General features: G+C 32.8%; 1 protein-coding gene across 1 annotated transcript in view; it reads left to right on the top strand.

The window, feature by feature from the left end:
- The window catches only part of FOXN2 (forkhead box N2), a 52,724-nt gene extending 29,349 nt beyond the window's left edge, over positions 1-23,375 (top strand). The window contains exons 3-6 of the mRNA XM_006211253.4: positions 8,956-9,080; positions 11,343-11,407; positions 17,654-17,722; positions 18,963-23,375. Of these exons, the coding sequence (XP_006211315.1) occupies positions 8,956-9,080; positions 11,343-11,407; positions 17,654-17,722; positions 18,963-19,486 (783 nt within the window). The 3' untranslated portion in view covers positions 19,487-23,375. The remainder of the gene's footprint in view (positions 1-8,955; positions 9,081-11,342; positions 11,408-17,653; positions 17,723-18,962) is intronic.
- Positions 23,376-24,014: the final 639 nt, after the last annotated feature.

Below are 24,014 nucleotides of genomic sequence, written 5' to 3'. Positions count from 1 at the left end.
CAAGTGAACAACCATTTCCTTTTCCAGTGGCCAAAGATCTCTGCTTTGTATCTTTGGAGAATTTGGGCATGAGCAGATTTCCTGCCCTTCTAATGACACGTAGCACATTACCTGGTATCAGGAAAGTATAAAGATAGCTGGGTTTTATACTTTTCTTCCAACAGTAGCCACCCTTTGGCTAGGACTGGGGTGAGGAGGTTATTTTGCCTCTCGCTCAGTGGCAGACAGCTTTTGCTTCTTATTGGAGCTTTGTCCAGTGTGTAGGCAGGTTTTGTGCCTCTTGCACGGTGACACCTGATCTCACCTTATGCACATTCAGGGCCTGGAGCATGAATGAACTTTGCCTGGTATCCTTGCTCTAGCATCAAGCCTTGAAAGTTTCTGTATATCTATCTCCATCTCCAAGGATGTCTTCCCTAGGTCTCCTGCCCTGCCTACAATCTTCCTGTGAAGCACATTATGGAGGCTCGTGGAAAAATGCTGACTGGTGGATGCAGACTCTTCTGTCTGGGAATGCCAGGGATGCTAAATTATCTTGCCAGCTTACACTCGTCTTTTAAAAATTTGTTAAAATTTGCGCAATTTTTCTTACCTTCTGTTATTATGACTGCCATTTCTTCCACGCCCTTCCAAAGGTGAAGCAGTTCATATGTTTCATCTCTCCTTACAGGGCCTGTCACTCTTCAGAATTAAGTTCTTTCAGTTGTCTTGCAGCCTGAGCTCTCAGATAAGCTCATAAAAAAATCATGGTTTTGTAGATTTTTTTTTCCTTGTTAGGCTGGGAGTGATATTCTTTTACGGCTTTCTATACCCTACATGGTAGCAAAACTCTCCTGTTCTTATTTGGACTAAAAGTTAAAAGAGCAAGTAATTATATTTTTAGGTGACTGAAGGATTTTATATGACAGTGCTGCTCAAACTTACTAATCATCTGGGGATCTTGTTAAAATGCAGATTCTGATTCAGCAAATCTGGGATGGGGACTGAGGCTCTCTAACAAGCTCCCAGGTGATCCTGATGCCTCTAATCCATGGACACACTGGGTAGCAAGACATTTGAACACATCATCATCTTATAACTAATTTAAAGGAGTTTGTATTAGTTATCTATTGCTGTGTAATAAATTGCTTTGTAACACATTCTCTTCTACACATGGAATAATTATGAAGATCAGCCACATGCTAGGCCATTGAAAAAGCCTCAGCAATTTCAAAGGATTAATCTCTGTCATAGTCAGCCTCCAAGTTGGCCCTCAAATGAGCCCCACTTTCCAGTATTCATGTCCTTGTAGAGTCCCCTCCAGTACTGAACAAGGCTGGCTTGTGTTACCAAGAGGATACTGTGGAAATGATGGATCATATTTTTTGAGTCCAGGTCATAAAAAACATTATGGCTTCCATCTTGAGCTCTTAGATAACTAGCTCTGTGGGAAACCAGCTAGCTGCTATATAATAAGGGCACTAAAGTAGCCCTATGTAGAGGCCCATGTGGCAAGAAAATGAGACATCCTGCTAGTAGCCATGTGAGTGAGCAATTTTGGAAGCAGACTCCTCAGCTCCAGTGAAACTTTCAGGTGACTGGAAGTGTTAGAAATTCTGAATGTATCCTTTCCAACATGCATCACTAGATTTTTTTTTTTAACTATCACTTAATCCTTTTCTAGTTTTAAACCTACTAGGTTTATACTTATGGTGGGATATAAAAGGGAAACTATCTACTAGGTATTTAGAAATATGATACAGGAATAGTGGTGATATTGTGGGATTAAAGCACTAAGTTTGGAAGTCATTAGCACTGATTTTCAGTAGACAAGTCTAGGAAAAGTATGGTATAGTGGAAGCCAAGGGGGATAAGTTGAATGAGCAACAGTGTCAAATGTTATAGAAAACTTGAAAATGATTAGCTAAGAAGAAATGATTTAGACAAGTAGCAGCCAAAAGATTAGGATTAAAATTATATAAATAGTGGTATACTGGTAAAGGTTTAACAATTGGATGGGGGTGGAGATGCAGCTTTTATAGACTTCCATGGTATAAATATTTCTATCATGGTCAGTTTCAAGCTACCAACATTGTATCATTAAATGGGAAGTTGATAGGAGATGTTTACAATCAGCAGTACACCACTATATGTAAAGAACAAGTATAATTCAACAAGAAAAAGAAAACCTAATAGAAAAAATGGACAAGAATATGACTAGGCAGTTCACAGAGGAGGAAATACAGATGATCAATAAACTTATGCAGAGATGTTCATCCTCTCTGGTAATCAGGGACAAACAAAAAAGTTTTTACCCATAAGGTTGCAAAAATTTTTAATGTTTTATAATATCAAATTAGATGAAGATATGGAGAAATAGATCGGTATCAGTAGTTTCATACTACTGATAGTAGTGTCAATTAGTATGACCATTCTTGAAGGTAATTTGGCAGTAGTTATTAAAATTAGAAATGTGTATATCCTTTGATATAGTGGATCAGATTCTGATTTCTCTTAAAGTAAAATTCTTACTTGCACACAGGAGATGCTAATAATATCCACTGTGGTATTGTTTGTAATAAAAGTTGCAGAACAATATGTCTAGTGTGGTGTAATTTGTGGTAGTGATCAAAAAGGATATGTTCTTGTCCATAATGTTTTATTGTATGCATTATTTATATAATCAATCTGAGCATTTCTGAATGCATAGAGAAAGAAAGACATTAAGGAAGTGAGAGCAAGTGAATAGGAAAGCATAGAGTACAGGGAGAGTGTGATGAGAAAGAAATCATCTTTTGAGTTAATAAATAATCCAAGGAAAAGTGGAAGGATATAGCTCTTAGGGATAGAGTGTGTGCTTAGCAGGCATGAAGTCCTGGCTGCAATCCCCAGTACCTCCATTAAAAGATAAAAAATTACCTCCCCCGAAAATAAAAAAAGAAAAAATTTTTTAAAAGAATACAAGGATAAATACAGAAATTGTAATATATTGGATCAAAAATTAGCTAGCATTACAAGTCAGAGTGGGAGGGAAGGAACTGGTAGGTGATGGTCTTCACGAAAATCAGTGGACCACTTTAAATGTCAGAAATTTGGACAGAAAATGATACGTTCAAGTAGGATTGGGAATGTTTGTGGTTTTGTTTGTTTATGAAATACTTCTTGAACCAGTGCCTAAAATGACAGTATTTCTCTTCCAATTTGAAGAAGGCAAGTGAGTTATACTTTCTTCCATTAAAAGTTGGAATTGAATTTGACAACCTTGAAAGCACTTTTCTGATGAATAACTATTTTTTCTATTTTTTTAAACATTTTTGAGTTATAGTCAGTTTACAATGTTGTGTCAATTTCCAGTGTAGAACACAATTTTTCAGTTATACATGAACATGCGTATATTCGTTGTCACATTTTTTTTCACTGTGAGCTACCACAAGATCTTGTGTATATTTCCCCGTGCCTGATGAATAACTCATCTAGAGATGATATGCTCAAAAAAAAAAAAAAGACAAGATGACAAAGGTCCAGGTCAAACTACAAATTAATGTTGATACCCAACCAGCTGATGTAGCTGCTGATTAGTTCCCTACGCCCATCCATACCAGAGTTATTACTCTCAAAAGACAGGTCTAAAAATCTTGGTTTGGTATCTATCTGCCTCAGGATTTTAAAATTTAAAATGTTAGACATGGTGGGTTTTTTGTTTGTTTTTATGTTTTAAACGCTAAATATTTTTAAAAGCCAAACTGAAATATTTAACTGTGAGATTTTAGCTGGGAAACATGAAATTAGAAATTTTGCCTGGTTTGGTACAATTTTAGACTGTACATTTCACAGTGATGATTAGCTGAATCTCAAGAAAGGAAGTCACCCTAACTACCATAAAAGTTCATGCTATAAGCAGAGTTATGAATGTCATTTTTAATTCAGTGATTCTAAAAACCACAAAAAAGGTAGTTAAGTGGAGGGGGGATCTATTAAAATGTACAGGGAAAATACATAAAAATATTTCAGGAATAGTGAACATTGCCTCTTCTCCCAGACTTCTTTATAACTTCCAAAGTTCATTTCTTAGTATATTCCTCATTTCTTCAGAACCTTCAGTGGTTCTCTACCAGATAAGTCCGAAGCCTTAGAGTTCCAAAATGCAAAATAGTACATGAGAGAATGCAGATTTCCTGTTTCCATTGCACAAAAAATGTATCTTGTTACAGGCATATTTATTTTTAAACAATACTTAACTTCCAAAACTATGATTTGTGTTCCATCATCTAAACACAATAAAGAGGCAAAGTTTTTAAGTGAAACTTAGTTAAAAATAAGTTCCTTTTTGCTATAGACTCTAAAACATAGATTAGCAAATACATAATTTTATCTCGTTACTGATAGTTCATGAACAGACCTAGTGAACGGAAGTGCTGCCATGGTAACATAAACCAGACTGTTATTTGGAGACCTTACTCAAGATACTTCACTGCCCAGAACTGCAAGTTTTCACTACCAGTTCTTCCAATTTGCTATTTCAAGGAAATAGCAGTTCTGAGATCAAAACAATTTGCAGTTCTCTCACAATAGAATTTTAAAAGTAGATTTGAACTAAACAGCATCTAGGAGTATAATCTCAGAAATACTAAGATAGAACATGGTTAGAATTATTAAAATAATTGTTTTAGTTAATATATGAAAAATAATTCATGCATATCTTTTCTGTATGAAACAAGTGGTTTAGGGGCAAAGGATTTTGTGGGTGCAAACATTTTGAAGTTTTATTTTCCTATCAATCAAAACACATTTACCACTTAGGCCAAGTTACTGAAAATATATCTACTTTAAGATATTCCATCACTTAATCCAAAAATACATTTGTAAAACTTGACTTCCTTTGAAAAAGAAGTAAAATTTCAAATACTTGTTCATGTGATGTCATACTGCTTTCCACCAGAAAAAGTTTCACCTGATAGTATGGTATGTTTCTTTCTGTATTACAGTATGATATGACACCCCTGATTTTTCTTTTCCTGTGTATTTAAGTTGCTAGGTTACAAAAGGCCTTACACTCAATTACCATACTTTTCCTTAGACAAGAGCTTTTTTCTCTTCTAAATTTAGTTTATCTCTTGTTCTTTTCTCCTAACTTTAGTCTCTTATTCAGAATTAATTGATTTTTGTTCTTACTGTTAATACTTTAAAAACTTTCATCTCTTAGAAGAAACAGAGTAGGAATATTGTTATTAAACCATATAAACTCTTGCTGTATGCCAGTTTCAGAATAACCCCTTAGTATTCACTTATTTTGCAGATCTGTCACTTACATATAAACTACCTTATTTGAATTTCATCACAACTCAGTGAAATTACCTTTTTTAAAAATTTTATTGATAAAATATGAATGAGAGTACTGACTCTTGGATATTAAATGATGTGTCCATTGTCATATAGCCAATCAATAAGCAATGATTGATTAGGACTTCAGTCTTTTTAGTGGAAGAAGGTAATTAGGTTTATTTATTTAGAGGTACTGGGAATTGAACCCAGGGCTTCATGCATGCTAGGCATGCACTATACCTCTGAGCTTTACCCTACCCCTAGGACCTCAGTTTTTAAACCTCTGAAAGTTTTCTTTCATTATGCCATTCTGCTATAATGATATTCAGTGATAAAAAAGATTCAATAATAGACTAATATCACCTTGTAAAGAGTATTTATTTATATATATATATATATATTATATAATATATATATTTATATATATATAACATATATATATATGAATCACTTTGCTGTACCTGAAACTAGTACAACTTTGTAAATTTTATTTGTCTAAGTAATGGTTAATGTAGTTGTGAAGTGTTATTCGAATATTTTTTCTGTTTTTTTTTATTGAGTTATAGTCAGTTTGTAATGTTGTGTCAAAAGTAATTCAAATTTTAAGACAGGATTTTTGACACAATCAGAAGATGGGTAGATATTTCTGCAAAGAAGACATACAGATGGCCACTAGGTACATGAAAAGATGTTCAACATTGCTAATTATTAGAGAAATGCAAATGAAAACTACAATGAGGTATCAGCTTACAGCGGTCAGAATGGCTGTCATCAGCAAGTCTAAAAATAATAAATGCTAGAGAGGATGTGGAGAAAAGGAAACCCTCCTACACTTTTGTTAGGAATGTAATTGGTGCAGCCACTGTGGAGAAAAATACGGTGGTTCATTAAAAAACTAAAAATAGAGTCACCATAAAGATGTGGAAGCAAACTGTGTCCATTAACAGATGAATGAATAAAGAAGATGTGGTATACATATACAGTGGAATATTCTTCAGCCATAAAAAAGAATGCAATATTGCCATTTGCAGCAACATGGATGGACCTAGAGATTATCATACTAAGTCAAGTATGTCAGACAAAGACGAATTTATATGATATCACTTATATGTGGAATCTAAAAAAAATGATACAGATGAACTTATTTACAAAATGGAGTCAGACTCACAAACATAGAAAACAAACTTATGGTTACCAAAAGGGAAAAGTTTGGGAGGGATAAATTAGGAGTTTGGGATTAATAGGTACATACTACTCTATATGAAATAGATAAACAAGGAACTACTGTTTAGCACAGGGAACTATATTCAGTACCTTGTAATAACCTATAATGGAAGAGAATCTGAAAAAGTTTTTATATATATCTGAGTCACTTTGCTATACACCTGAAACTAACACAACATTGTAAATCAACCATACTTCAATTTTTTAAAAAAGGTTTTTCAAATAGAAAAGGTGTAATATAAAGATAAAAATTAATAAGTTAATGTGTTGAATGTCACTAAACTTGTGAGTTAGTTCTGAGAGTCTAAGGAAGTTTTGTACATCATCATGGTGGGAGAGGGGTTAAGTTGTACCTTATATTTAGTTTTGACATTGTATCTTTAAAAGTTTTATTAAATATATTTTGAGCATACCAGTACACAGAGAACATAGACATTTTTCTAAAGGTTACACAGCAGTTAAGTGTTTGAACCAGGATTCCAAAGTAGACATTCTAACCCCAAGTTTACACTATTAACTACAAGTTAGTGTTTAGCTCTGGGGAAGTGGAATGGGTTTACAGTTGGACTTCCTCCTTGTATGGCTGTGGAGTTCTTTGTGTAGGCTGTGGGCAGGTGTGGTACATTTGTAGAGGTATGCTTCTAGTTAGGCTTCTGTTCAGGATGTGTAGGTGGGGATGGATGTTCAACTAAGGAAGTAGGAAAGATTTATCCTGAGAGAAGAATTAGCAGATGACATCACAGCTCCTGAAGCCCTTCAGTTATTTCATTTGACTAGCTCAACTAGTGTGTGTAGCATACTGATGGTTTTTTTAGAGTACTCTATTGAATTTATTTATCAGTTTTATTCTGTTCCTAATATCTAGTTTTTCAGTTTATCAATTTTATTTCTATATATCTACATTATATAATTTTTTTCTGTTTTTCTTCCCAGATGTGATAAAAACTTATTTCATACATTTCAATTTTTGTTTAAATTTGCCTTTAAGTAAAACTGTGACCACATCCACTTTTTTTTGATGTAACTGTGTTTCTTATACCCTTTATTTACTCAATAATCTGTAACTGTAGTTCGGATATGTTTTTAATTCAGGTATTTATAAATATCCAAGTGGTCAGTGAATTTTCTTGTTGGGATCATTTTTTTGTTGTTGTTGTTGTTCTTTCTGCGCTAGAGTAACCTTCAAAGGAGAATTTATTTTTCTTCATGGTCTAATTAATGTGTATAGTTTTTTCCATTAATTGGAAAATATATTCTATAAGAATTCATTAATTATATCAGTTTTTCTCATAGGTATTCCACAGAGCACTAGTTTCCTCAGATATTTCCTGGGAGAAAGAAATTCTATGTCAAACAACTTTTGGGAGACTACATGAAACAGGTTTAATTAAAGCAGGACTAATTTAGGACTCTTTAATCTGCTAATATGTAATGTGAACTTCTAAGAAGGAAAGAGGTAAAATATGCAGCATTTTTCAAATCTGTTTGAAGGAATTATAGCCTGGCCTTTCCACTGCATGTTAGATGATTTTAGCGAGATTCTTCAGTTATCTTGTCCACTTATCCTCCTGGTAAGCTCTTCCTTCTTACTAGGTATTGTGGAGTAGGCAGTCTGTTCTTTCAGGCACTTCTAATTTTCAGTTTAGGAGGCACTTTTATTTATGTTTTCTCTAGTTTTCAGTAATCTTACAAATTCTATTGTTTTTAGATTCTATTGATTATTTCTGTGAGATCTCGGCTTGTGTGCTCATTACCATATCATCCAGAAGTCCCTCAAATGCTGTAACTTAACCATCTTGAGGGAAGGGGGAACGGATTGTGTTTCTTCCTCAGTTTTATCTTTTACAGGGATCTTTTCCATGCCTCAGTTTTTGGCTTGCTACTCTTTGAAACTTTCAACATGCTTTTCATTAAATTGTTCGCTTTGAATTTAAACAGTTTAAATGGGAACTTAAACACTAGTGTTAATGCTGTTAAAAAATAAAATTATTTTTTGATGCATCACCTAATATCTTATTGCTTGTTATGTTTGGGGAAATGACACTACCTACTTTTTACTTTTTTTCTTGTTTCTAACAATAATAATGCAATAATAATGGCTAACATTTGTTGACATCTTAGCACGTGGAGGGTCGCCTTGTATAGCCCTTCATGCTCTTCTCCACACAACTTGGGGTTGTGTCATTCTCACAAACTGTGATGTGAATGACATGTCCTAGAGTTGTGTGGTCCTGTGGCCCTGTGTGCCAGGCACTGTGCAGAACATTTTATGTATAATTTAATCCACAGAACAACCCTATGAGGTAGATACTGTTATTATCCCTTTGTTACAAATGAGGGACTATTGTCCCAGAGATACTAAAAACATTCAGACACTGATTGTGTATGTCTTAAAGTTCAGGTTATTAATTCTTGTGTATTTTATTCTAGGTTAATGGGAAAGGCTCCTTATGGTGTGTTGATCCAGAATATAAACCCAACCTTGTGCAGGCACTGAAGAAGCAACCTTTTCCCTCTAAATCAACTTTTTACACCCCTCCTGCATCACCCCAGAGGTACAGGATCTTTCCTATTAATGTCGGTGATGGATATATAAGATTTCATTGTATAAGATGGAGAAAATTAACAAACTTCTAAGGTTTTGAAGGTTTTTAATTATATGGAGAATTATTTTTACATCGATAAGATGTTAGCCTAAGACATTTTTACTTATGATCCAACTTACATAATTAAGAAATAGGATATTGGATAGGTGAGAACATGAATTCTGAAAAATATTGTCAATACTGAATATATTCTAGCTAAACGTTTATAATATGGTTTCAGGTATAACCTGAAATATTTTTGTAAAGGTTCAATCATTTTAATTGTCTACAGTACTAATGCTGACCTAAAGACTCGGCAAAGTAAAAATATACTAAAATTTTTTAAATAAGGTGCTTAAGATAAGTTTGTCATTGCAACATTTTTATATGTGTATTTATATTTCTTTGTCTATTTTAAGTTTTTTTCTCTCACAGCATGTTTAATATTTGAAAATTAGGTTCAAATCTCAAATTTTAAAATGGTGGCAAGTAAAATAATGCTTTGGAGTTTTTTATTTTGTTTCTGCTGATAAATGTAATTATGATTTTCCTTGGCTTTTGTTTTCAAACTCAGTGACTTTTATTGATCTTACAGCTTTCCCATTTTAAATCAAATCTGAAAATGATACAACATCCTTAAATCTGATTGTTCCCTTTTTCTAACAAAGACTTCAGAATCTTTTTTTTTTTAATTCTGTTACATATACTCATTTGAATTGAAAATGACAGATTTTATCAAAATACCCATTGTAGACTACCCTAAAAAGCAATTTCTAAAAAGCAATTTTTGAAAGCTTTTAAATAAAATAATGGAAAATTTGAAACATACACAAAAGTAGGAGAGTGTGAACTCCCAGTTGAAATAATTATCAACATTTCATATAGTGTCTAATTTCTTAAAAGATTGGTAGCTGACATACAGTAAAAAAAAAAGTTAAGACTAAAGTTGAATAATATATATATACTCACTAAGATTTTAAGTTTATTTACCATATTAGTAGATGAGAAAGAGATTAGAAAGATCATTGTAAGAAGAACTGATTTATCCTTATGGAATGAAACCTAGAAAAGATGTTTTTAGAGTTTATATTCTCATTGTTTGGGAGTTGATTGATACCTTATTAGTTAATGTTGGTGCTTATGAGATGTCCTAGTTAAAAAAAATAATAATTTAGAAATTAATGGTAAGTTCTACTGGTAGTCCTTTTGTATTTTATTTAATGATGTTTTTTAATTAAAAATTAAATGGGAGAATTGGCGCTCTTTTGTATACCATGAAATATATACTTTCCTGTGCCTTTGATATGATGCATTTTCATATTTATATTTTTTAGTTTTGCCATGTTTGTATGTTTAAGATGATCTTGTGGCTTAAAAATAGGTGGATAGAACAACAGCATAATGGTTATAATCTTTGACTTTAAAACATTACTGTAATATCTTCAGAAACATTTTGTCATTGTTTGACAAAATGGCAGTTCCATCTGACATGCCTTTGTGTAGCCCTTTCATGTCATAATTGTTAAGTCTAAGGAAGAGAAGGAGCTATAGTGAATATAAAACTGTGACTAGGAAATAGACTTTTAGTTTAATTAGCAAAACAGATTTTTTTTTGATACTATCACATATTCTAGAGAAGAGAAGTAGTTTGTCCCCCAAATGTTTCAATTTTTGGAATTAAAAAAAAAACTCTGATCTCTTTTCATGAATTTAGAGATTTTAATTTGATATTGGTATGTAGTAATTAAATCAGGAACTTACCTATTTTTAGTCATTATTATACAGTCCTCCTTAAACATTGTTTTGATAAACACTTTGATTTCTATAGTAACACCTGTAATATATCAAATTTAAGCATCTAGTTCAAATCGAACAGTAACTATTATGTATTGTCTTTTGTTCCAGGCATTTTAAATTCATTATTCTTATTTAATTATCACAGCAACCCTATGTGGGAGGTTTAATTATTCCTATTTTACAGATGAAGACACTAAGAGATTAATTATTTTGCCTAAGAACGTCCAAATAGTTGTGAACGTCCAAATAGTTGTGATTTAATCTTGGATCTTATGCTCTTTCTGCTTTGGCAGACTCTTCCTAAACTGAATAGTTTTAGCAAAGAAAATAAGGTAAAAATAGTTTGTGTTTTTTATTGTACAAATTAGTTGTATTTGTGGCTAAGTTCTGTAAAATGTGAAAAGATTTTTATATTTGTACTATCTCATTTTTCAGTGGCTCTTTATCCCCTCACTACTTAAGCTCTGTGCTCAAGCAGAACCAGGTGCGAACTCTCAAAGGTATGTGAAAGATCATTATTTTAAGTCATAAAAACTCAGATCAAAAATCAGAGTTTTTGTTTAATTATTTTCTAATTGTAAAAATATTATGTGTTCCTTGTAGAGGATTTGAAAAATTAAAGTTTCAGATGTACAACATATTGGTTCACAATTTTTTAAGGTTATACTCTTTTAAGGTTATAGTTACTATAAAATACTGGTTATATTCCCTGTGTCGTACAATATGTTTTTGTAGCTTATTTTTTTTATACGTAGTAGCTGTACATCTTCATCTCCTTCCCCTATCTTTCTTATCCCTCTGCTGCTACCATTTTGATATAATTGATTTGGTCCTTTTTTATACCTTATGCATATGCATGCACATACACCCTGCCCCACCACACCCCGCCACAACACACACACTTTTTCTCCAAATACTGGGCTTGTACTGTGTACACTGTTTTACATCCCTTTTTTCATTTCCTTTTATGTGTACTTTTCCTTGAATATATTTCTCAGCAATACCATCAGTGGAGAGTTATCTTTTCAAGTCTGTCTTGAACTAGAGTAGAGGTTATAAACTGTGGCCCATGTCTGGCCTGCTGCCTGTTTTTGTGTGACTTGTGAGTTAGGGATAGTTTTACATTTGTAAATGGTTGAAAAAATCAATATAATATTTTGAGGCATGTGAAAACTGGCTTCAGTGACAGTTAAGTAGTTGCAACAGAGACCTCTATATTGTATCCTTAATTTTGCCTCTTGGCCTACAAAGCCTAGAATATTTACTTACTCACCCTTTACTGAAGAAATTTGCCAACCCCTGGATTAGAATATAATTCAGAATATTTCTTTTATAGGTTAATAAGTGTAAAGAAGTATAATTTACGAAAAAAGCAATAAGTTAACTTTTAGATTTTGTAGCCTTTAAGTAGATCAAAATTCTGAATTAGTGTTTTTTTCCCCTACTCATAGTTAATGTTATAGATTAGTAATATATTAACATAAGTTTTCCTAGCATTATTGCTTTAGAGCCTTCAGGTATTTCTATGACCATTAAAAATGATATTCTCAGACTAAAAGCCTTTCTACGTATCAGAGACATTTTGATTCTTTGAAACTACACTAAGCTGAACCTAGGAAGCAATATAATGATGTTCTGTAAAAATAAGGAAGAGTTGAGAGTCTGCTTTAGATAATATTCTGACTTAATGTAACGTAAGTATCCATTTTCCTGTTGCCTGTGTGGGAAAATATTATTTCTCTGTTACAGATATTGCCAAAACTTCCTTTATCTTTGCATTACCTCAGTAGGTTCTGATTCCTAGTCTTTTAAGCTTAGTTCATATACACATTTGGAGAACATTTTCTCTTTTAAATTCTGGGGTTTATTTAGAATCTCTTGCTCTTGTTCTATTCCATCCAAATTCTGCTTCTTCCTTTGGGGAGCAGCTTCCACAACTAGAGCCTAGGTACTTCTCCTTCATCTAATGAGTTATACATATGATCCGTCATCTCTCCATTGCTGCTAACACCTTACTTTCCTCCGTCTCTGTAATTCTGAGTCTTAGACCTATCCCCTAGTAATAATTAACTTGGTGGGAAGGGTGGTTGGTATTCTAGGTTAAAACAAATGCAGGCCTGTCCTGGAATAGAATACAAAGTTTTCATGAGTTTTAAGAGAAAAACATAATACCACACAAAAACTGTAAAAAATTTTGTGTTTAAATCAGGTTGCTCTAGCACATATTCATAGACTTTTGAGGAAATTTGCTTTTTCTTAATTCTTGATATTATTTCTAGGGAAAAGTTTGAAAAATACAGCAATAAATCTATTAAACATTCAACAGTTTATTCTCCCAAGTAATTGCTGAATTCCTCCTCAGTGCCAAACACTGACCTGGGTGCTTTGAGATATGCAGAAATGAAAGAGATCCAGGCTCTGCTCTCAGAAAACATATAGTTTAATTGAAGAAGATCAACTGGAATTATGCAGAGTATACTGTGAAAAAAGGAAGTGGGTGGCAAACTAAAAGGTAGATCAGGAAAGGCCTCTTAGAGAAGAAAGTGTGGTGCTTGAGCTGGAGTTGGGAGGATACTTAACCTTGGATAGAGGTTTGATGGAGAACAGTTGCTGGGAACGGCAGGTTGGTAAGTATGACTGAAACCTAAGAGCGTAGAGAGGACTGGGTAGCCTCCGTCCAGTAACTGTAGATGTGATCATTTAGCATGAGCAAGGCAAATGAAGAAGTTTAAGCAAGTGTTAGCCAAATCAAAGAGAACTTATTTAGCATAATGAGTTTGAACATCTTCCTAAATTATAACATTAATTAGCATTGAGTTCCTGCCTATGGTATTTTGCATGCATTATCTTTCTTAATCCTTACAACAGCTCTTTGAGATGTTGTGACCCTCTCTTATAAAAAGAGAAAACTGGACTTTGGAGAAATTAAGTAACTTTCTTCCAAGACATAAAAAGGACCAAAGCAATTATATCAAATGATAGCAGCAGAGGGGCAAGATAATATTATTAGAGGATATATAGTAGAGGATTAAGAGGTGCTAACTACTATGTATAAAATAAGTTCATAATCGGCATAATTTGTGTCTTAATTGAAGTGAAAGTAAACAGGTTGTCCAAGCAGCTTAAAGTGTTGGTAATTTATTGAAACCACTCTCCTACTTCTTTGAATAATCACCAGACAGTTTCTCTGTTTAGATGCCCTATAAATGTGTATGTTGGTTTTGATAGAGGCAGTAAACCCTATTGTAGTCATTACATAGCCTATAACCATTTAAATTCTGCCTCTGTGATTCTCATATCATTCCTTAAGCAAATGGACTGAGAATCAGATAACAGAAACTTGTTTGTCTTGTAACTCTCACTTTCACATAGCTAAAACTGACGTCTTTTTAATTTCTTCTCAATTATTTTTAATAATTTCTTAGCATCAAGGCTAAGAAAATATAAACCAGGAGGTATAAATTAACACTTTTGACAGAGATTTATTTGAACCAGTTATTAAATCAGTAGCATGTTTTGAACTCCAGCCAGGACTATGAAGGATAAAAAAGGAAATAATAATGACTTTTAACTAAGTTGTTGTTGTTGTTGTTGTTCAACTCACTGTTTTGATGACTCTGATGACAAATGATTTTCAGCTGAAAGTGAATTATATGATTCACCTAAATAGTGTCAGAGAAAATATATACAAGAGACTTTATAAAAGAGCCAAATTTCATGCTTTATGAACAGAAAATATTAGATAATAGAGCTGATAGTATGTTTATTAAAAAAACAGAGCAGTCTTTAAAATAGCATAAAGTACTTATTAATGAAAAAGTAATACTATGAAATGTTTTCAGATGTGTCAATAAACAACTAAGTCCTCAGTTTAATTTTAATATTATAAGTAAAAATTGTAAAGTGTACACAGACAGTTTTTGTTCCAAGAAGTTCAAGATAGTACTTTGAACAAATCATGGATAATCAGGTGTTCTTGATTGCGAAGTGTTTTGGGTCATTTCTCTAGTTCATATTTTAACATTGAAGTTTAAACCTTTTTTTCAGTTAATTGGCAGGACATTGTGGGAAGCATACTTAGCCAAACAAATCAGATGTACCTAAAATCCTTTTGCAAAGAAGTTTTTGGTTTCATGAAGTTAACTTCATGTGGGAGAATTCAAATTAACTTGGCTAAAACAAATTCCTGTAAGAATTAACTGTATTTAAGGCACACTTTTCCTATCATTCTAGCATTATAGAAGCAGTACCTAATTTTGTTATTATTTTAAGAAATGATGTTCGTGCAGCTTTTTTATTTTGTCACAGTAAATCTCTTGATCAATTTTCTCTAGTTTTAGGTATTGTGTTTCAGAAATATGACTCCTTGAATTGTAATAGAAGTTTACTATAAGAGGTCAAGTTAGAGATATGCTTTTTTTTTTACCAAGTTATTACTAATTGCTAAGTTACTATAAGTTAGAGATATACTTTTTATACTAATTTTTTTTACTAAGAATGTTTTATAGGTGCTTCCTTTATAAGATTATAAATTTCCTGAAATTGTTTCCTCAGTATAATGCATTTCAGTGTTAGATTCTCACCATCACTTCCCTTTTTCTTAAATAAAATTGGAAACAAGGTAGATTTTTTTTAATTAAATGAAAAATTATTTCATTGAGCAGGAATCTCTGTTAGGGATTTTGCATAATGCCATGCAAGTCACGCCCTGCACAAGGACACCTGGCTGAGGCAATGAGAGGCTCTGAAATCATCCTACACTCTAGTCCTCAAGCTGTGTGCTTTGGTACAGGGAAGCTTTCACCTGGAGGCAAGTTGCTTTTTTTTTTCCAGTTCACACAGAGACACAATATGGGCTAGAGCTGCACCTTTTTTTCTTTAAAGACATGTTAGAATACAGAACTCTGTCATATTTTAGTCAGGTCTCATTCTAAAAGACAGGAATTAGAGAGATCTTTCTTTTGCTAGCCTTATGGCTGTGGCGTATGGGAATCATTGATTGAAATTCTTTTTGCTTGCTGTTCTTTTTGTCTGAAATGCTCTTCCTTTGGATATCTGCATGCTTTCATTCTCTTACCTCCCTGAGGTTTTTGCTCAACCTTACCTCTCCTTGAGGCCTTCCCTAACCTCTGTATTTAAAATTGCAACCACCTTTCCCCACATTCTCTATCTCCCTTCCCTCTTAATTCTTCTCCCTAGTATTTATTACTCTCTGATATGCTGTATTTCTTTGTGTTCTGAGAGGTTAGGGATTTTCCTGTTTTGCTTTCTGCTATATTCCCGCAGCCTGGAATGGTGTCAGCCTCCTAACAGGACACTCAGCTTATTGAGTGAATAACAGAATAGAGAATTTAATTTCCAGGATATTCTGTAATTTTCTACAAAACTTCCTTCTCTAATTATGATGCCTAGGAAGTATTAAGGGGTGATGATAGAGTACAGATTGAAGGCCTGGGTTCTGGAGGTGGACTACTCAGGTTTAAATCCCACTTCTGTCATTCCTAGAGACCCCTGTTTGTCTATTTTCTCATCTTTAAGATGGAAATACTAACAGTACCCACCACAAGCTTGTGAGGATTAGGTGAGTAATAATATTTAGAACATACCAAGCCTGTTGAAACTACTCAGTGTTAGTAATTTGGTGATAATTAGCTTAATCTAAGGAAAGGAGGGGAAAGATGTAATATATTCTTCACACATTTATCAAGGAACTACTGTTTGTTCCAGGCATTATGGAACATAGAGGATAAGACATGATTCTTACCTTAAAGAAGCTGACAGACTAACCAGGAAGACATTCAGTATCAAGGGAAAAGAGTGCAATATTATGTGCCCCCTCATAGAACAGTCTTTCTGATTTACTTAGGCCTGTTTATTAAGGTCAATAATAATAACATTCCTGCCTTCACAGAGTTTGTGGTCAAGATGAGGAGAAAGCAAGTCAATATCCTCATGGCTTTATTATCTAAAGTAACTTTATAATCAGATATTACAAGTAAAATGGAAAGCTTTGTAGTAATAAAAATTTTCCATCTTTGAGAGAGAAATGGGAGCTTTCATATCTGAGTCTTATTTTAAACTTACTCTTTGTAATCTAAAATTTACAAACATTTTCTAACTTTCTTTTTACATTTTAGATTATACCATTTCACTTTTATTTGATTGCAATTATTCAGACTAACAGATCACCAAGATGGAGAGGAACTTTCAGTTTAAAAGTAGATATGAGACCATAAAGACCTTACCTAGAATAGAACCTGCTGATTTTACCAACCTTTTAAAAGCCTGTTTTTCTATGGGATATCCATAATTGTGTTTGAGCTCCTGAGTATTATATAAACCTGTAGTACTTAAGGCTTGTATATAGTTATAACTGAAGTCAGTACTAATATTTTGTGCATTTTTAGTTAATTTAATCTGTTTAAGGGCAATCCTTACTGAAATGTAGGTCAGTTTCTTATTTTCATTGTGAAAAAGAGAACTTTCATGAACTCTAGTACCTCGCAATTCATTATACAATACTGTTCATAATTTTAAGTGAACAAAAGCGATTGCAAAATAATATGTACCTCATTTTGTTTAAAGTGTATTTGTGTGTATGCACATGCGTGTGTATGTACATATATGTATATTTTTAAGTAGAAAATACACCAAAACCTTGATAAGTTGGTTAACTTTGGGTACACACAAATACTTATAACAGCCTCTCTTTTATAAAGAATATTAATATTACCATTCTTTTTCAGAATCTGATATTGATGCTGCCACTGCAATGATGCTTTTAAATACTTCTATAGAACAAGGAATTTTAGAATGTAAGCAATCATGCTTTTCTTTTTAAAATACATTTTTGTGAGTTCCTTTCAAATGTCATTTAGCATGCAAAATATTTCAGTGTTACAGACAGAATTTCTTCTTTCCAACTAAATCGTGTTTTCATCTGAATAATTCAGTTTCCATTTTATTGTATTTCTGTTCATTTATGTGAACAGTTGAGAGATTGAGGTTAATGATGTGATAGATCTTGTTACATTGACCAAGAAATAAAGAAATAAGTAGCATTTTTAGAAATTAATCTTAAAAATTTAAGTAAAAATGAAAGCTATAAATAAGAAAACATTCAAAAGTATGTTTATAATCTTGAAATGGCAAAAGACACCTTTGAGATACAAAGTGCAATATTCGTAAAAGATGAGTAAATTTAATTAAACATCAAATTTTTAGAGTTCTGAGAACAGAAGATATCTTTAAGAAAAGTAATAAACACACCACTGGGAGAACATTTCCTTACTGTATGTAACAAAGGATTAATATCGAATATACACATTAATATAAAATGATCCTATAAGTAAGAAATAAGAAAACAGTTCAACAGAAGAGCCAGCAAAATATATGAATAGGTAGGTCTCAGAGGAGGAAATATATAGATGGACAGCACACATTTGAAAAGATGCCTTTAGAAATCAGGGAGATGCAAAATGAAACAATATTGAGATACTATATTTTTGTCCATGAGATTATGAAAAATTAAAATGACATTAGAGGTTAAGTATAGAATTGGATATTATCATACACTGTAGGATATAAATTGGTGCAACCGTTTTGGAGGGCAATTTGGAAACACCAATTATAATTTAAAATGTGTTTATTCTTTTACTTAGTAATTCTGTTTCTTGTTATCTCTTGCATATGTGTGAGAACAGGCATCCAGAAGGGTTTTCATTGTGGTTTATTTGTAATAATGAAAAATTGGCAACAACCTAAATATCAACAAGGAAATGGTTAGCTAGACAGTGGCACGTTGATATTGAGGCATTCTGTGCAGGCAGCTCAAAATAATTATATTTTCCAGGCAAAGATCGAGACATACCATTAAGTGGTTTAAAATGTTTCAGATTAATACCTATAGGATGATATGGTCTGTGTAAAATAAAACCACCTACAAAACATTGCCAATCTAAATTGGCCTATTCAGGAATGATATAGTAGTTTTAAATGGCCTGTTTTTGTGATCAAATGCATTTGATTTATTGATCGAAGCTTTATTTTCCACAGGTGAGAAGCCCATTCCTCTTAAAACAGCAGTGCAAAAAAAGAGGAGTTATGGCAATGCATTTAATCATTCCAGTGCAGTGCGATTACATGAGAGTGATTCTTTAGCCACCAGCATCGATCCAAAAGAAGACCACAATTACAGTGCAAGTAGCATGGCAGCACAGCGTTGTGCATCCAGGTCTAGTGTGTCTTCCCTGTCTTCTGTGGATGAGGTATATGAATTTATCCCAAAGAGTAGCCATGTAGGAAGTGACGGCAGTGAAGGATTTCACAGTGAAGAAGATACAGACGTTGATTATGAAGATGACCCTCTTGGAGACAGTGGCTATGCATCCCAGGCTTGTACAGATACCTCTGAACAAGGGCAACCAGGCAAAAAGAGACAAAAACAGTCATGTCAAGAAATTGATGAGGAGCTCAAGGAGGCAGCTGGATCTCTGCTCCACCTTGCTGGAATTCGTACATGTCTAGGTTCCCTAATAAGTACTGCAAAGATACAAAATCAAAAGCAGAGGAAAAAATAGAAATACTTATTAGTGTGAAATTATTTTGAAGTGTGGCAATACTCTTCTACTTAATTCTTTACAAGGGATATCAAAGCCATAATGGACTTCTTTTGTTTTAGGGTGGGGGAGGGGTGCTAATTACTTGTTTCAAAACATTTTTTGTTTGCTTGTTTTTTAAATTTTTGTTAAATGACTGCTGTTAAGGATCATGCCCAGCCATATGATGTGAAGTCCTAGAAGCATAATTTTTGCAATTAGTGTCTCCAAAATTTGGAAATTTTCATGTAAGAGAATCCCCAGCCTCTGTCTTAAACTTGTAGGGGAAATCTGTTATTCTGTTAATATGTCAGAATGTAAGAATTGGTGGTTCTGTAACATATTTTTTCATTTTCTTTTCCAATCTGTAGTTACCTATAGTTGCTGATCCAGCTAAAAGTTCTGCTGCTGTCTTTATCACGTACTCCTCTCTTGACACATACAATCCAGTAAGATGAGATTCAAATTTTTAATTTTATCTTAATTTTTGTTTTAAATTTGTTTTGTTGAGGTATAAACAAAATTGAACTAGAAAAGATCCTAGATTTCTAGAAAGTTCCTTTTGGATACATAGGCAGAGAGTATAGAAAAAGTTCTAAGATTCAGAAAAGGCAATTTTGTAATGTAATTTCATCTAAGAACACTCCAATTCCTATTACAATCTTATCTTTGAAAATTTTTAACTTTCCAGATATTGCATAGCATTTATTGGAGCCGTTTGTTCTTTCCCAAAGTGCTTTGCAGCCATTGTTTAAATGTTAGCCACTAGCTATCTTTGTTGAGGAGAAACTATCCAATGAGAGGATATAGCCATACAGTGTGTTAGGGGTTAACACACCCATTTTGACACACTTTTGCATTAAGAGGATCTTTCATTTGTTGCTAAGTGTACTGTATTCTGAGAATCTTGTAATACAAAAGGAGCATAATCTAACATAAACATTTTGAATACTATTACTTGTGTCATCAGAAATAAAGGTAGATCATTTAGGAAAAACCTTCTGTCCAAGCTTTGTATGAATTTAAATTTGTATGTGTACCCAATTAAGTTAAAGGATTTAACAGAACTAGAGAGAAAAATGCCGTCATGGATTTCAAAATTCATATAAAATTAGATCTTATTTAATAAGTTCTTTTGAGGAGGCAGTATAATACCTATTATGTGCCATGAAATCCACGCTAAAAGACTTTGTTACCTTCCAAACATGTATTGACTAAGGCCTTCTTAAATATTTGAACAAATCTGCTTGTATGATACATTTTTCATATCATTTCTATAGTTCGACTATATCATTCAAAAAGAACAAGGGATGCTGTTAAAACTAAACTTATTCACTATATATTGTTTTATAACAGTGAAAGCAACCTTTTAAAAGTTCAGTCTTATACTACATCATGTTTCATTGACAGTGACCTTGTTTTCATTTTCTGATAGCTCATGTATATACATACGTATACACACAGGCTCTTGATTTTGGTTTGTTACTTTCACTATTTCTATGACAATAAATCATTTTCTTAATTTTTTTAAGAGACAAATATTTCTATTTTAAGAGTTTATTTGGGCAAAACTGTCAAATGAGAAGCATAATGAAAAAATCTTTTTCAATTGGCAAGTCTTTAAGCCATGGATAACAACATTAATATGATCTGTCCTGTTTCCATGTTAGTTGTAATTGAACCTGGATAGCCACATTAATAGAATTGGTGCTGTTCAAAAATAGTAATTTTTTTCAACTTGTTGATACTGAAAAATAGTCCTTACGTATGCAACATGAGGTATTGGGGTTTTTTTTCCTTCATATATGTCACATCTTCTATAGAAAATGGCTAGCCCAAGTTAACACCTTTTACTGTAGACAATGAATATAACACCAAAAATTGCCTTTATACCACAGTATAAATAGTACACAAATTATAAAAATCACTTTAGTAACAAAATTTTTAAGCTATTTACTGTGGTCCTCTGGATAGACCTTAGTAACAGTGTTTCAATGATCTGGTTCCAATTTGTTTTGTTTAGCTGAAATTCTTTACCACAAATGTTCTCTTTTGTTCCTGTCCATTAGATAATTACTCTGTATAAGTAAAGGAAAATTATCTAAAATAAGGAGGGGGAAAGTCATTCCCAGTTTTAATAGGGATCTTCAAAATGCTTTTCTTAATATAAATAACAATAACTCTTTAAACTTGATTTTTCTCTCCCTCTTTATGTACTCTTTCCACAAATTTGAAAGCTGAAAGTTATATTCATCACTAGCAAAGTCAGTAAACACTTTCACACTAAAAACTAACAGGAAGGAGTTACATGATACCTTATTTTGAATTCTTGCACAGAATTCAGTGTATCACTTTCCATGTGCTGATTTACCAAGGCAGTTATTTTTAAGGGGAAGAAACTTTTTAATTATGGTCCCCCATTATTAGTTCGATAGACATGATCCCATTCCTCAGGGATGTTGAGATAAAAACATGGCTAATAATCATCCAGTTAAGGAAAGTCATTCCAAGTCCTGTCGGCTGGAAATGGTATTTCCAAGACTATTTTATTAAATATTTTCCTGTAATAGAAACAACTTGGCAATCTTGGAGAGGTTATATATATTCCAACATATTTTTAAACTGTGATTTAAGCTAACATATAATTTGCTTTGCATCAGTGTACATTGTTACAGCTGATTCCATTTTATAATAGATCCCTAGTAAAAGTTGTAACTCAACACAACTAATCATCTTTCATATCCTAAACAGAATCAGTGTTTCTGGAATATATATTTTTGAAATTTATTTGTGCAATATATTACTAAATTAGTTCATGTTTTATTTTACTTTTCAAATTCAGAGAAAAAATACTTGTATTCATGGAAAAGCGAATTATTGGTGGATCACCACCTTTTTCCACCTTTAATAAGCCTTTCCTGTCCATAATAGCCAGCATGACTTCTCTTTAGATTCCTTTGTATATAGTAAAGTTTAGAATATATGTATTTTTTTCTTTTGCTCCTTTCTGAGGTATTATGTAAAGGGTTCATACTAGATGGTCAATTAAATATACATTAGCACGAATTTAAAACTAGAGAAATTTTTAGGGGGGGAATGTGTGTGTCTTGGTAGACCAGGAGGCCTTTCCCAGCAATTTAAGCAACACAAGTGGCTATTTCACAAGGCTGTAAGGACTATTGTCCTAAATACTACAGTAACTTAACAACTTTTTGTGAAGACCATAGCATTCGATTAAGAACCTTTGAGGCTTTCTGGTTTACATATATTTTATAGTTTTTTATTAGTTTGAAATGTGTAGGCTTTGATTTAAATAAAGTTTGCTTCAGTATGTTAATGATGTTAGTCAAATATTTATTGAAAGACAAAGTAGAGTATTTTAATGTTGTACCTGCCATTTTTTCTTGAAGCACATTTTTTGCATCTAACTGCCAGTGCCATTGTCAAAAGTTGTTTTTAAAATTGTTGTACATTTCTTATTAAACAAAGTGCTTAATTTTAAAGTATTATGTTGCCATTATATAGTGTATAAAAATGTATAATTGCCAATTCATTGTAACTATTATTTATTTGAAAGTATAAGGATGCTTTCTGATTCAAGAAATTTGAGTTATTAAACTGTGTCCTTATCCTCTTTTCTAATGTAGCATAAAAATTACCCTGAGTTTGAGTTATAACTGCCAGTAGGTGACCCGTCCAAGTGAACCACTTCTCAGTTGCCAGTCTTTGCTCATATTAAAAACAACTTAACAAATGTTTAGTTTTTGTATCTAATCTCTGATTATTAAAATGTTTATAAAGTTTATTTTTACCAAAGAGATGCAATTCATTATGATGAAGTATTACAGAATAAACCTTGTTTTGTAACATTTTTGCGGTGCTTTCTCTGTCCTTTGGTGGTTGGTAGTGTAGATGTAGGTGGTTCATACTCCCTACACACACACACACACACTTTCCATTTCAGTGTTGCAGAATTGGAGTCATACAAGAATAAAGTTTTAATTTCAGAATTTTTTTAAGACTATTTTTTAAAAGTATTGTTTTTCCTGGTTTTTATGTCACCTTAGTTGTTGAAAGCTATAACAGTGTTCATTACATTATTCTCTTCCTAAAGTTTAAATTCTGTTCCTATTCATATATATGAGATATTTTGAAATATGATTTAAAATTGAGTAGAATATGAAATTATTAAGACTATTTCTAAATACAGTTGGCCCTTGAACAATGTGGGGGTTTATTCACATATAACTTATAGACAGCCCTCTGTATCTCCCATTCCTCCACAAAGGCAGATTAAACCACGGACTGTAGTACGATAGTCCTTACTGTTGAAAAATCCCCAAATATGAGTAGACCCTTGGAGTTCAAACCCACGTTGCTCAAGGGTCAACTGTACAGTAGTTTTACTTCAAAAGTACCAGCAATACCACCTTTTAAAACTTAGGGCATCCATTGGAAAATGGGATAATCTACAACCAATATCTTGATTTTAATTCCCCCAGGGGAATTA

Source organism: Vicugna pacos, chromosome 15, assembly GCF_048564905.1.
Source record: "Vicugna pacos chromosome 15, VicPac4, whole genome shotgun sequence".
Classification (NCBI taxonomy): domain Eukaryota; kingdom Metazoa; phylum Chordata; class Mammalia; order Artiodactyla; family Camelidae; genus Vicugna; species Vicugna pacos.
Note: the sequence above shows the minus strand (reverse complement) of the source record. Positions and strands in the feature narration are given on the sequence as shown.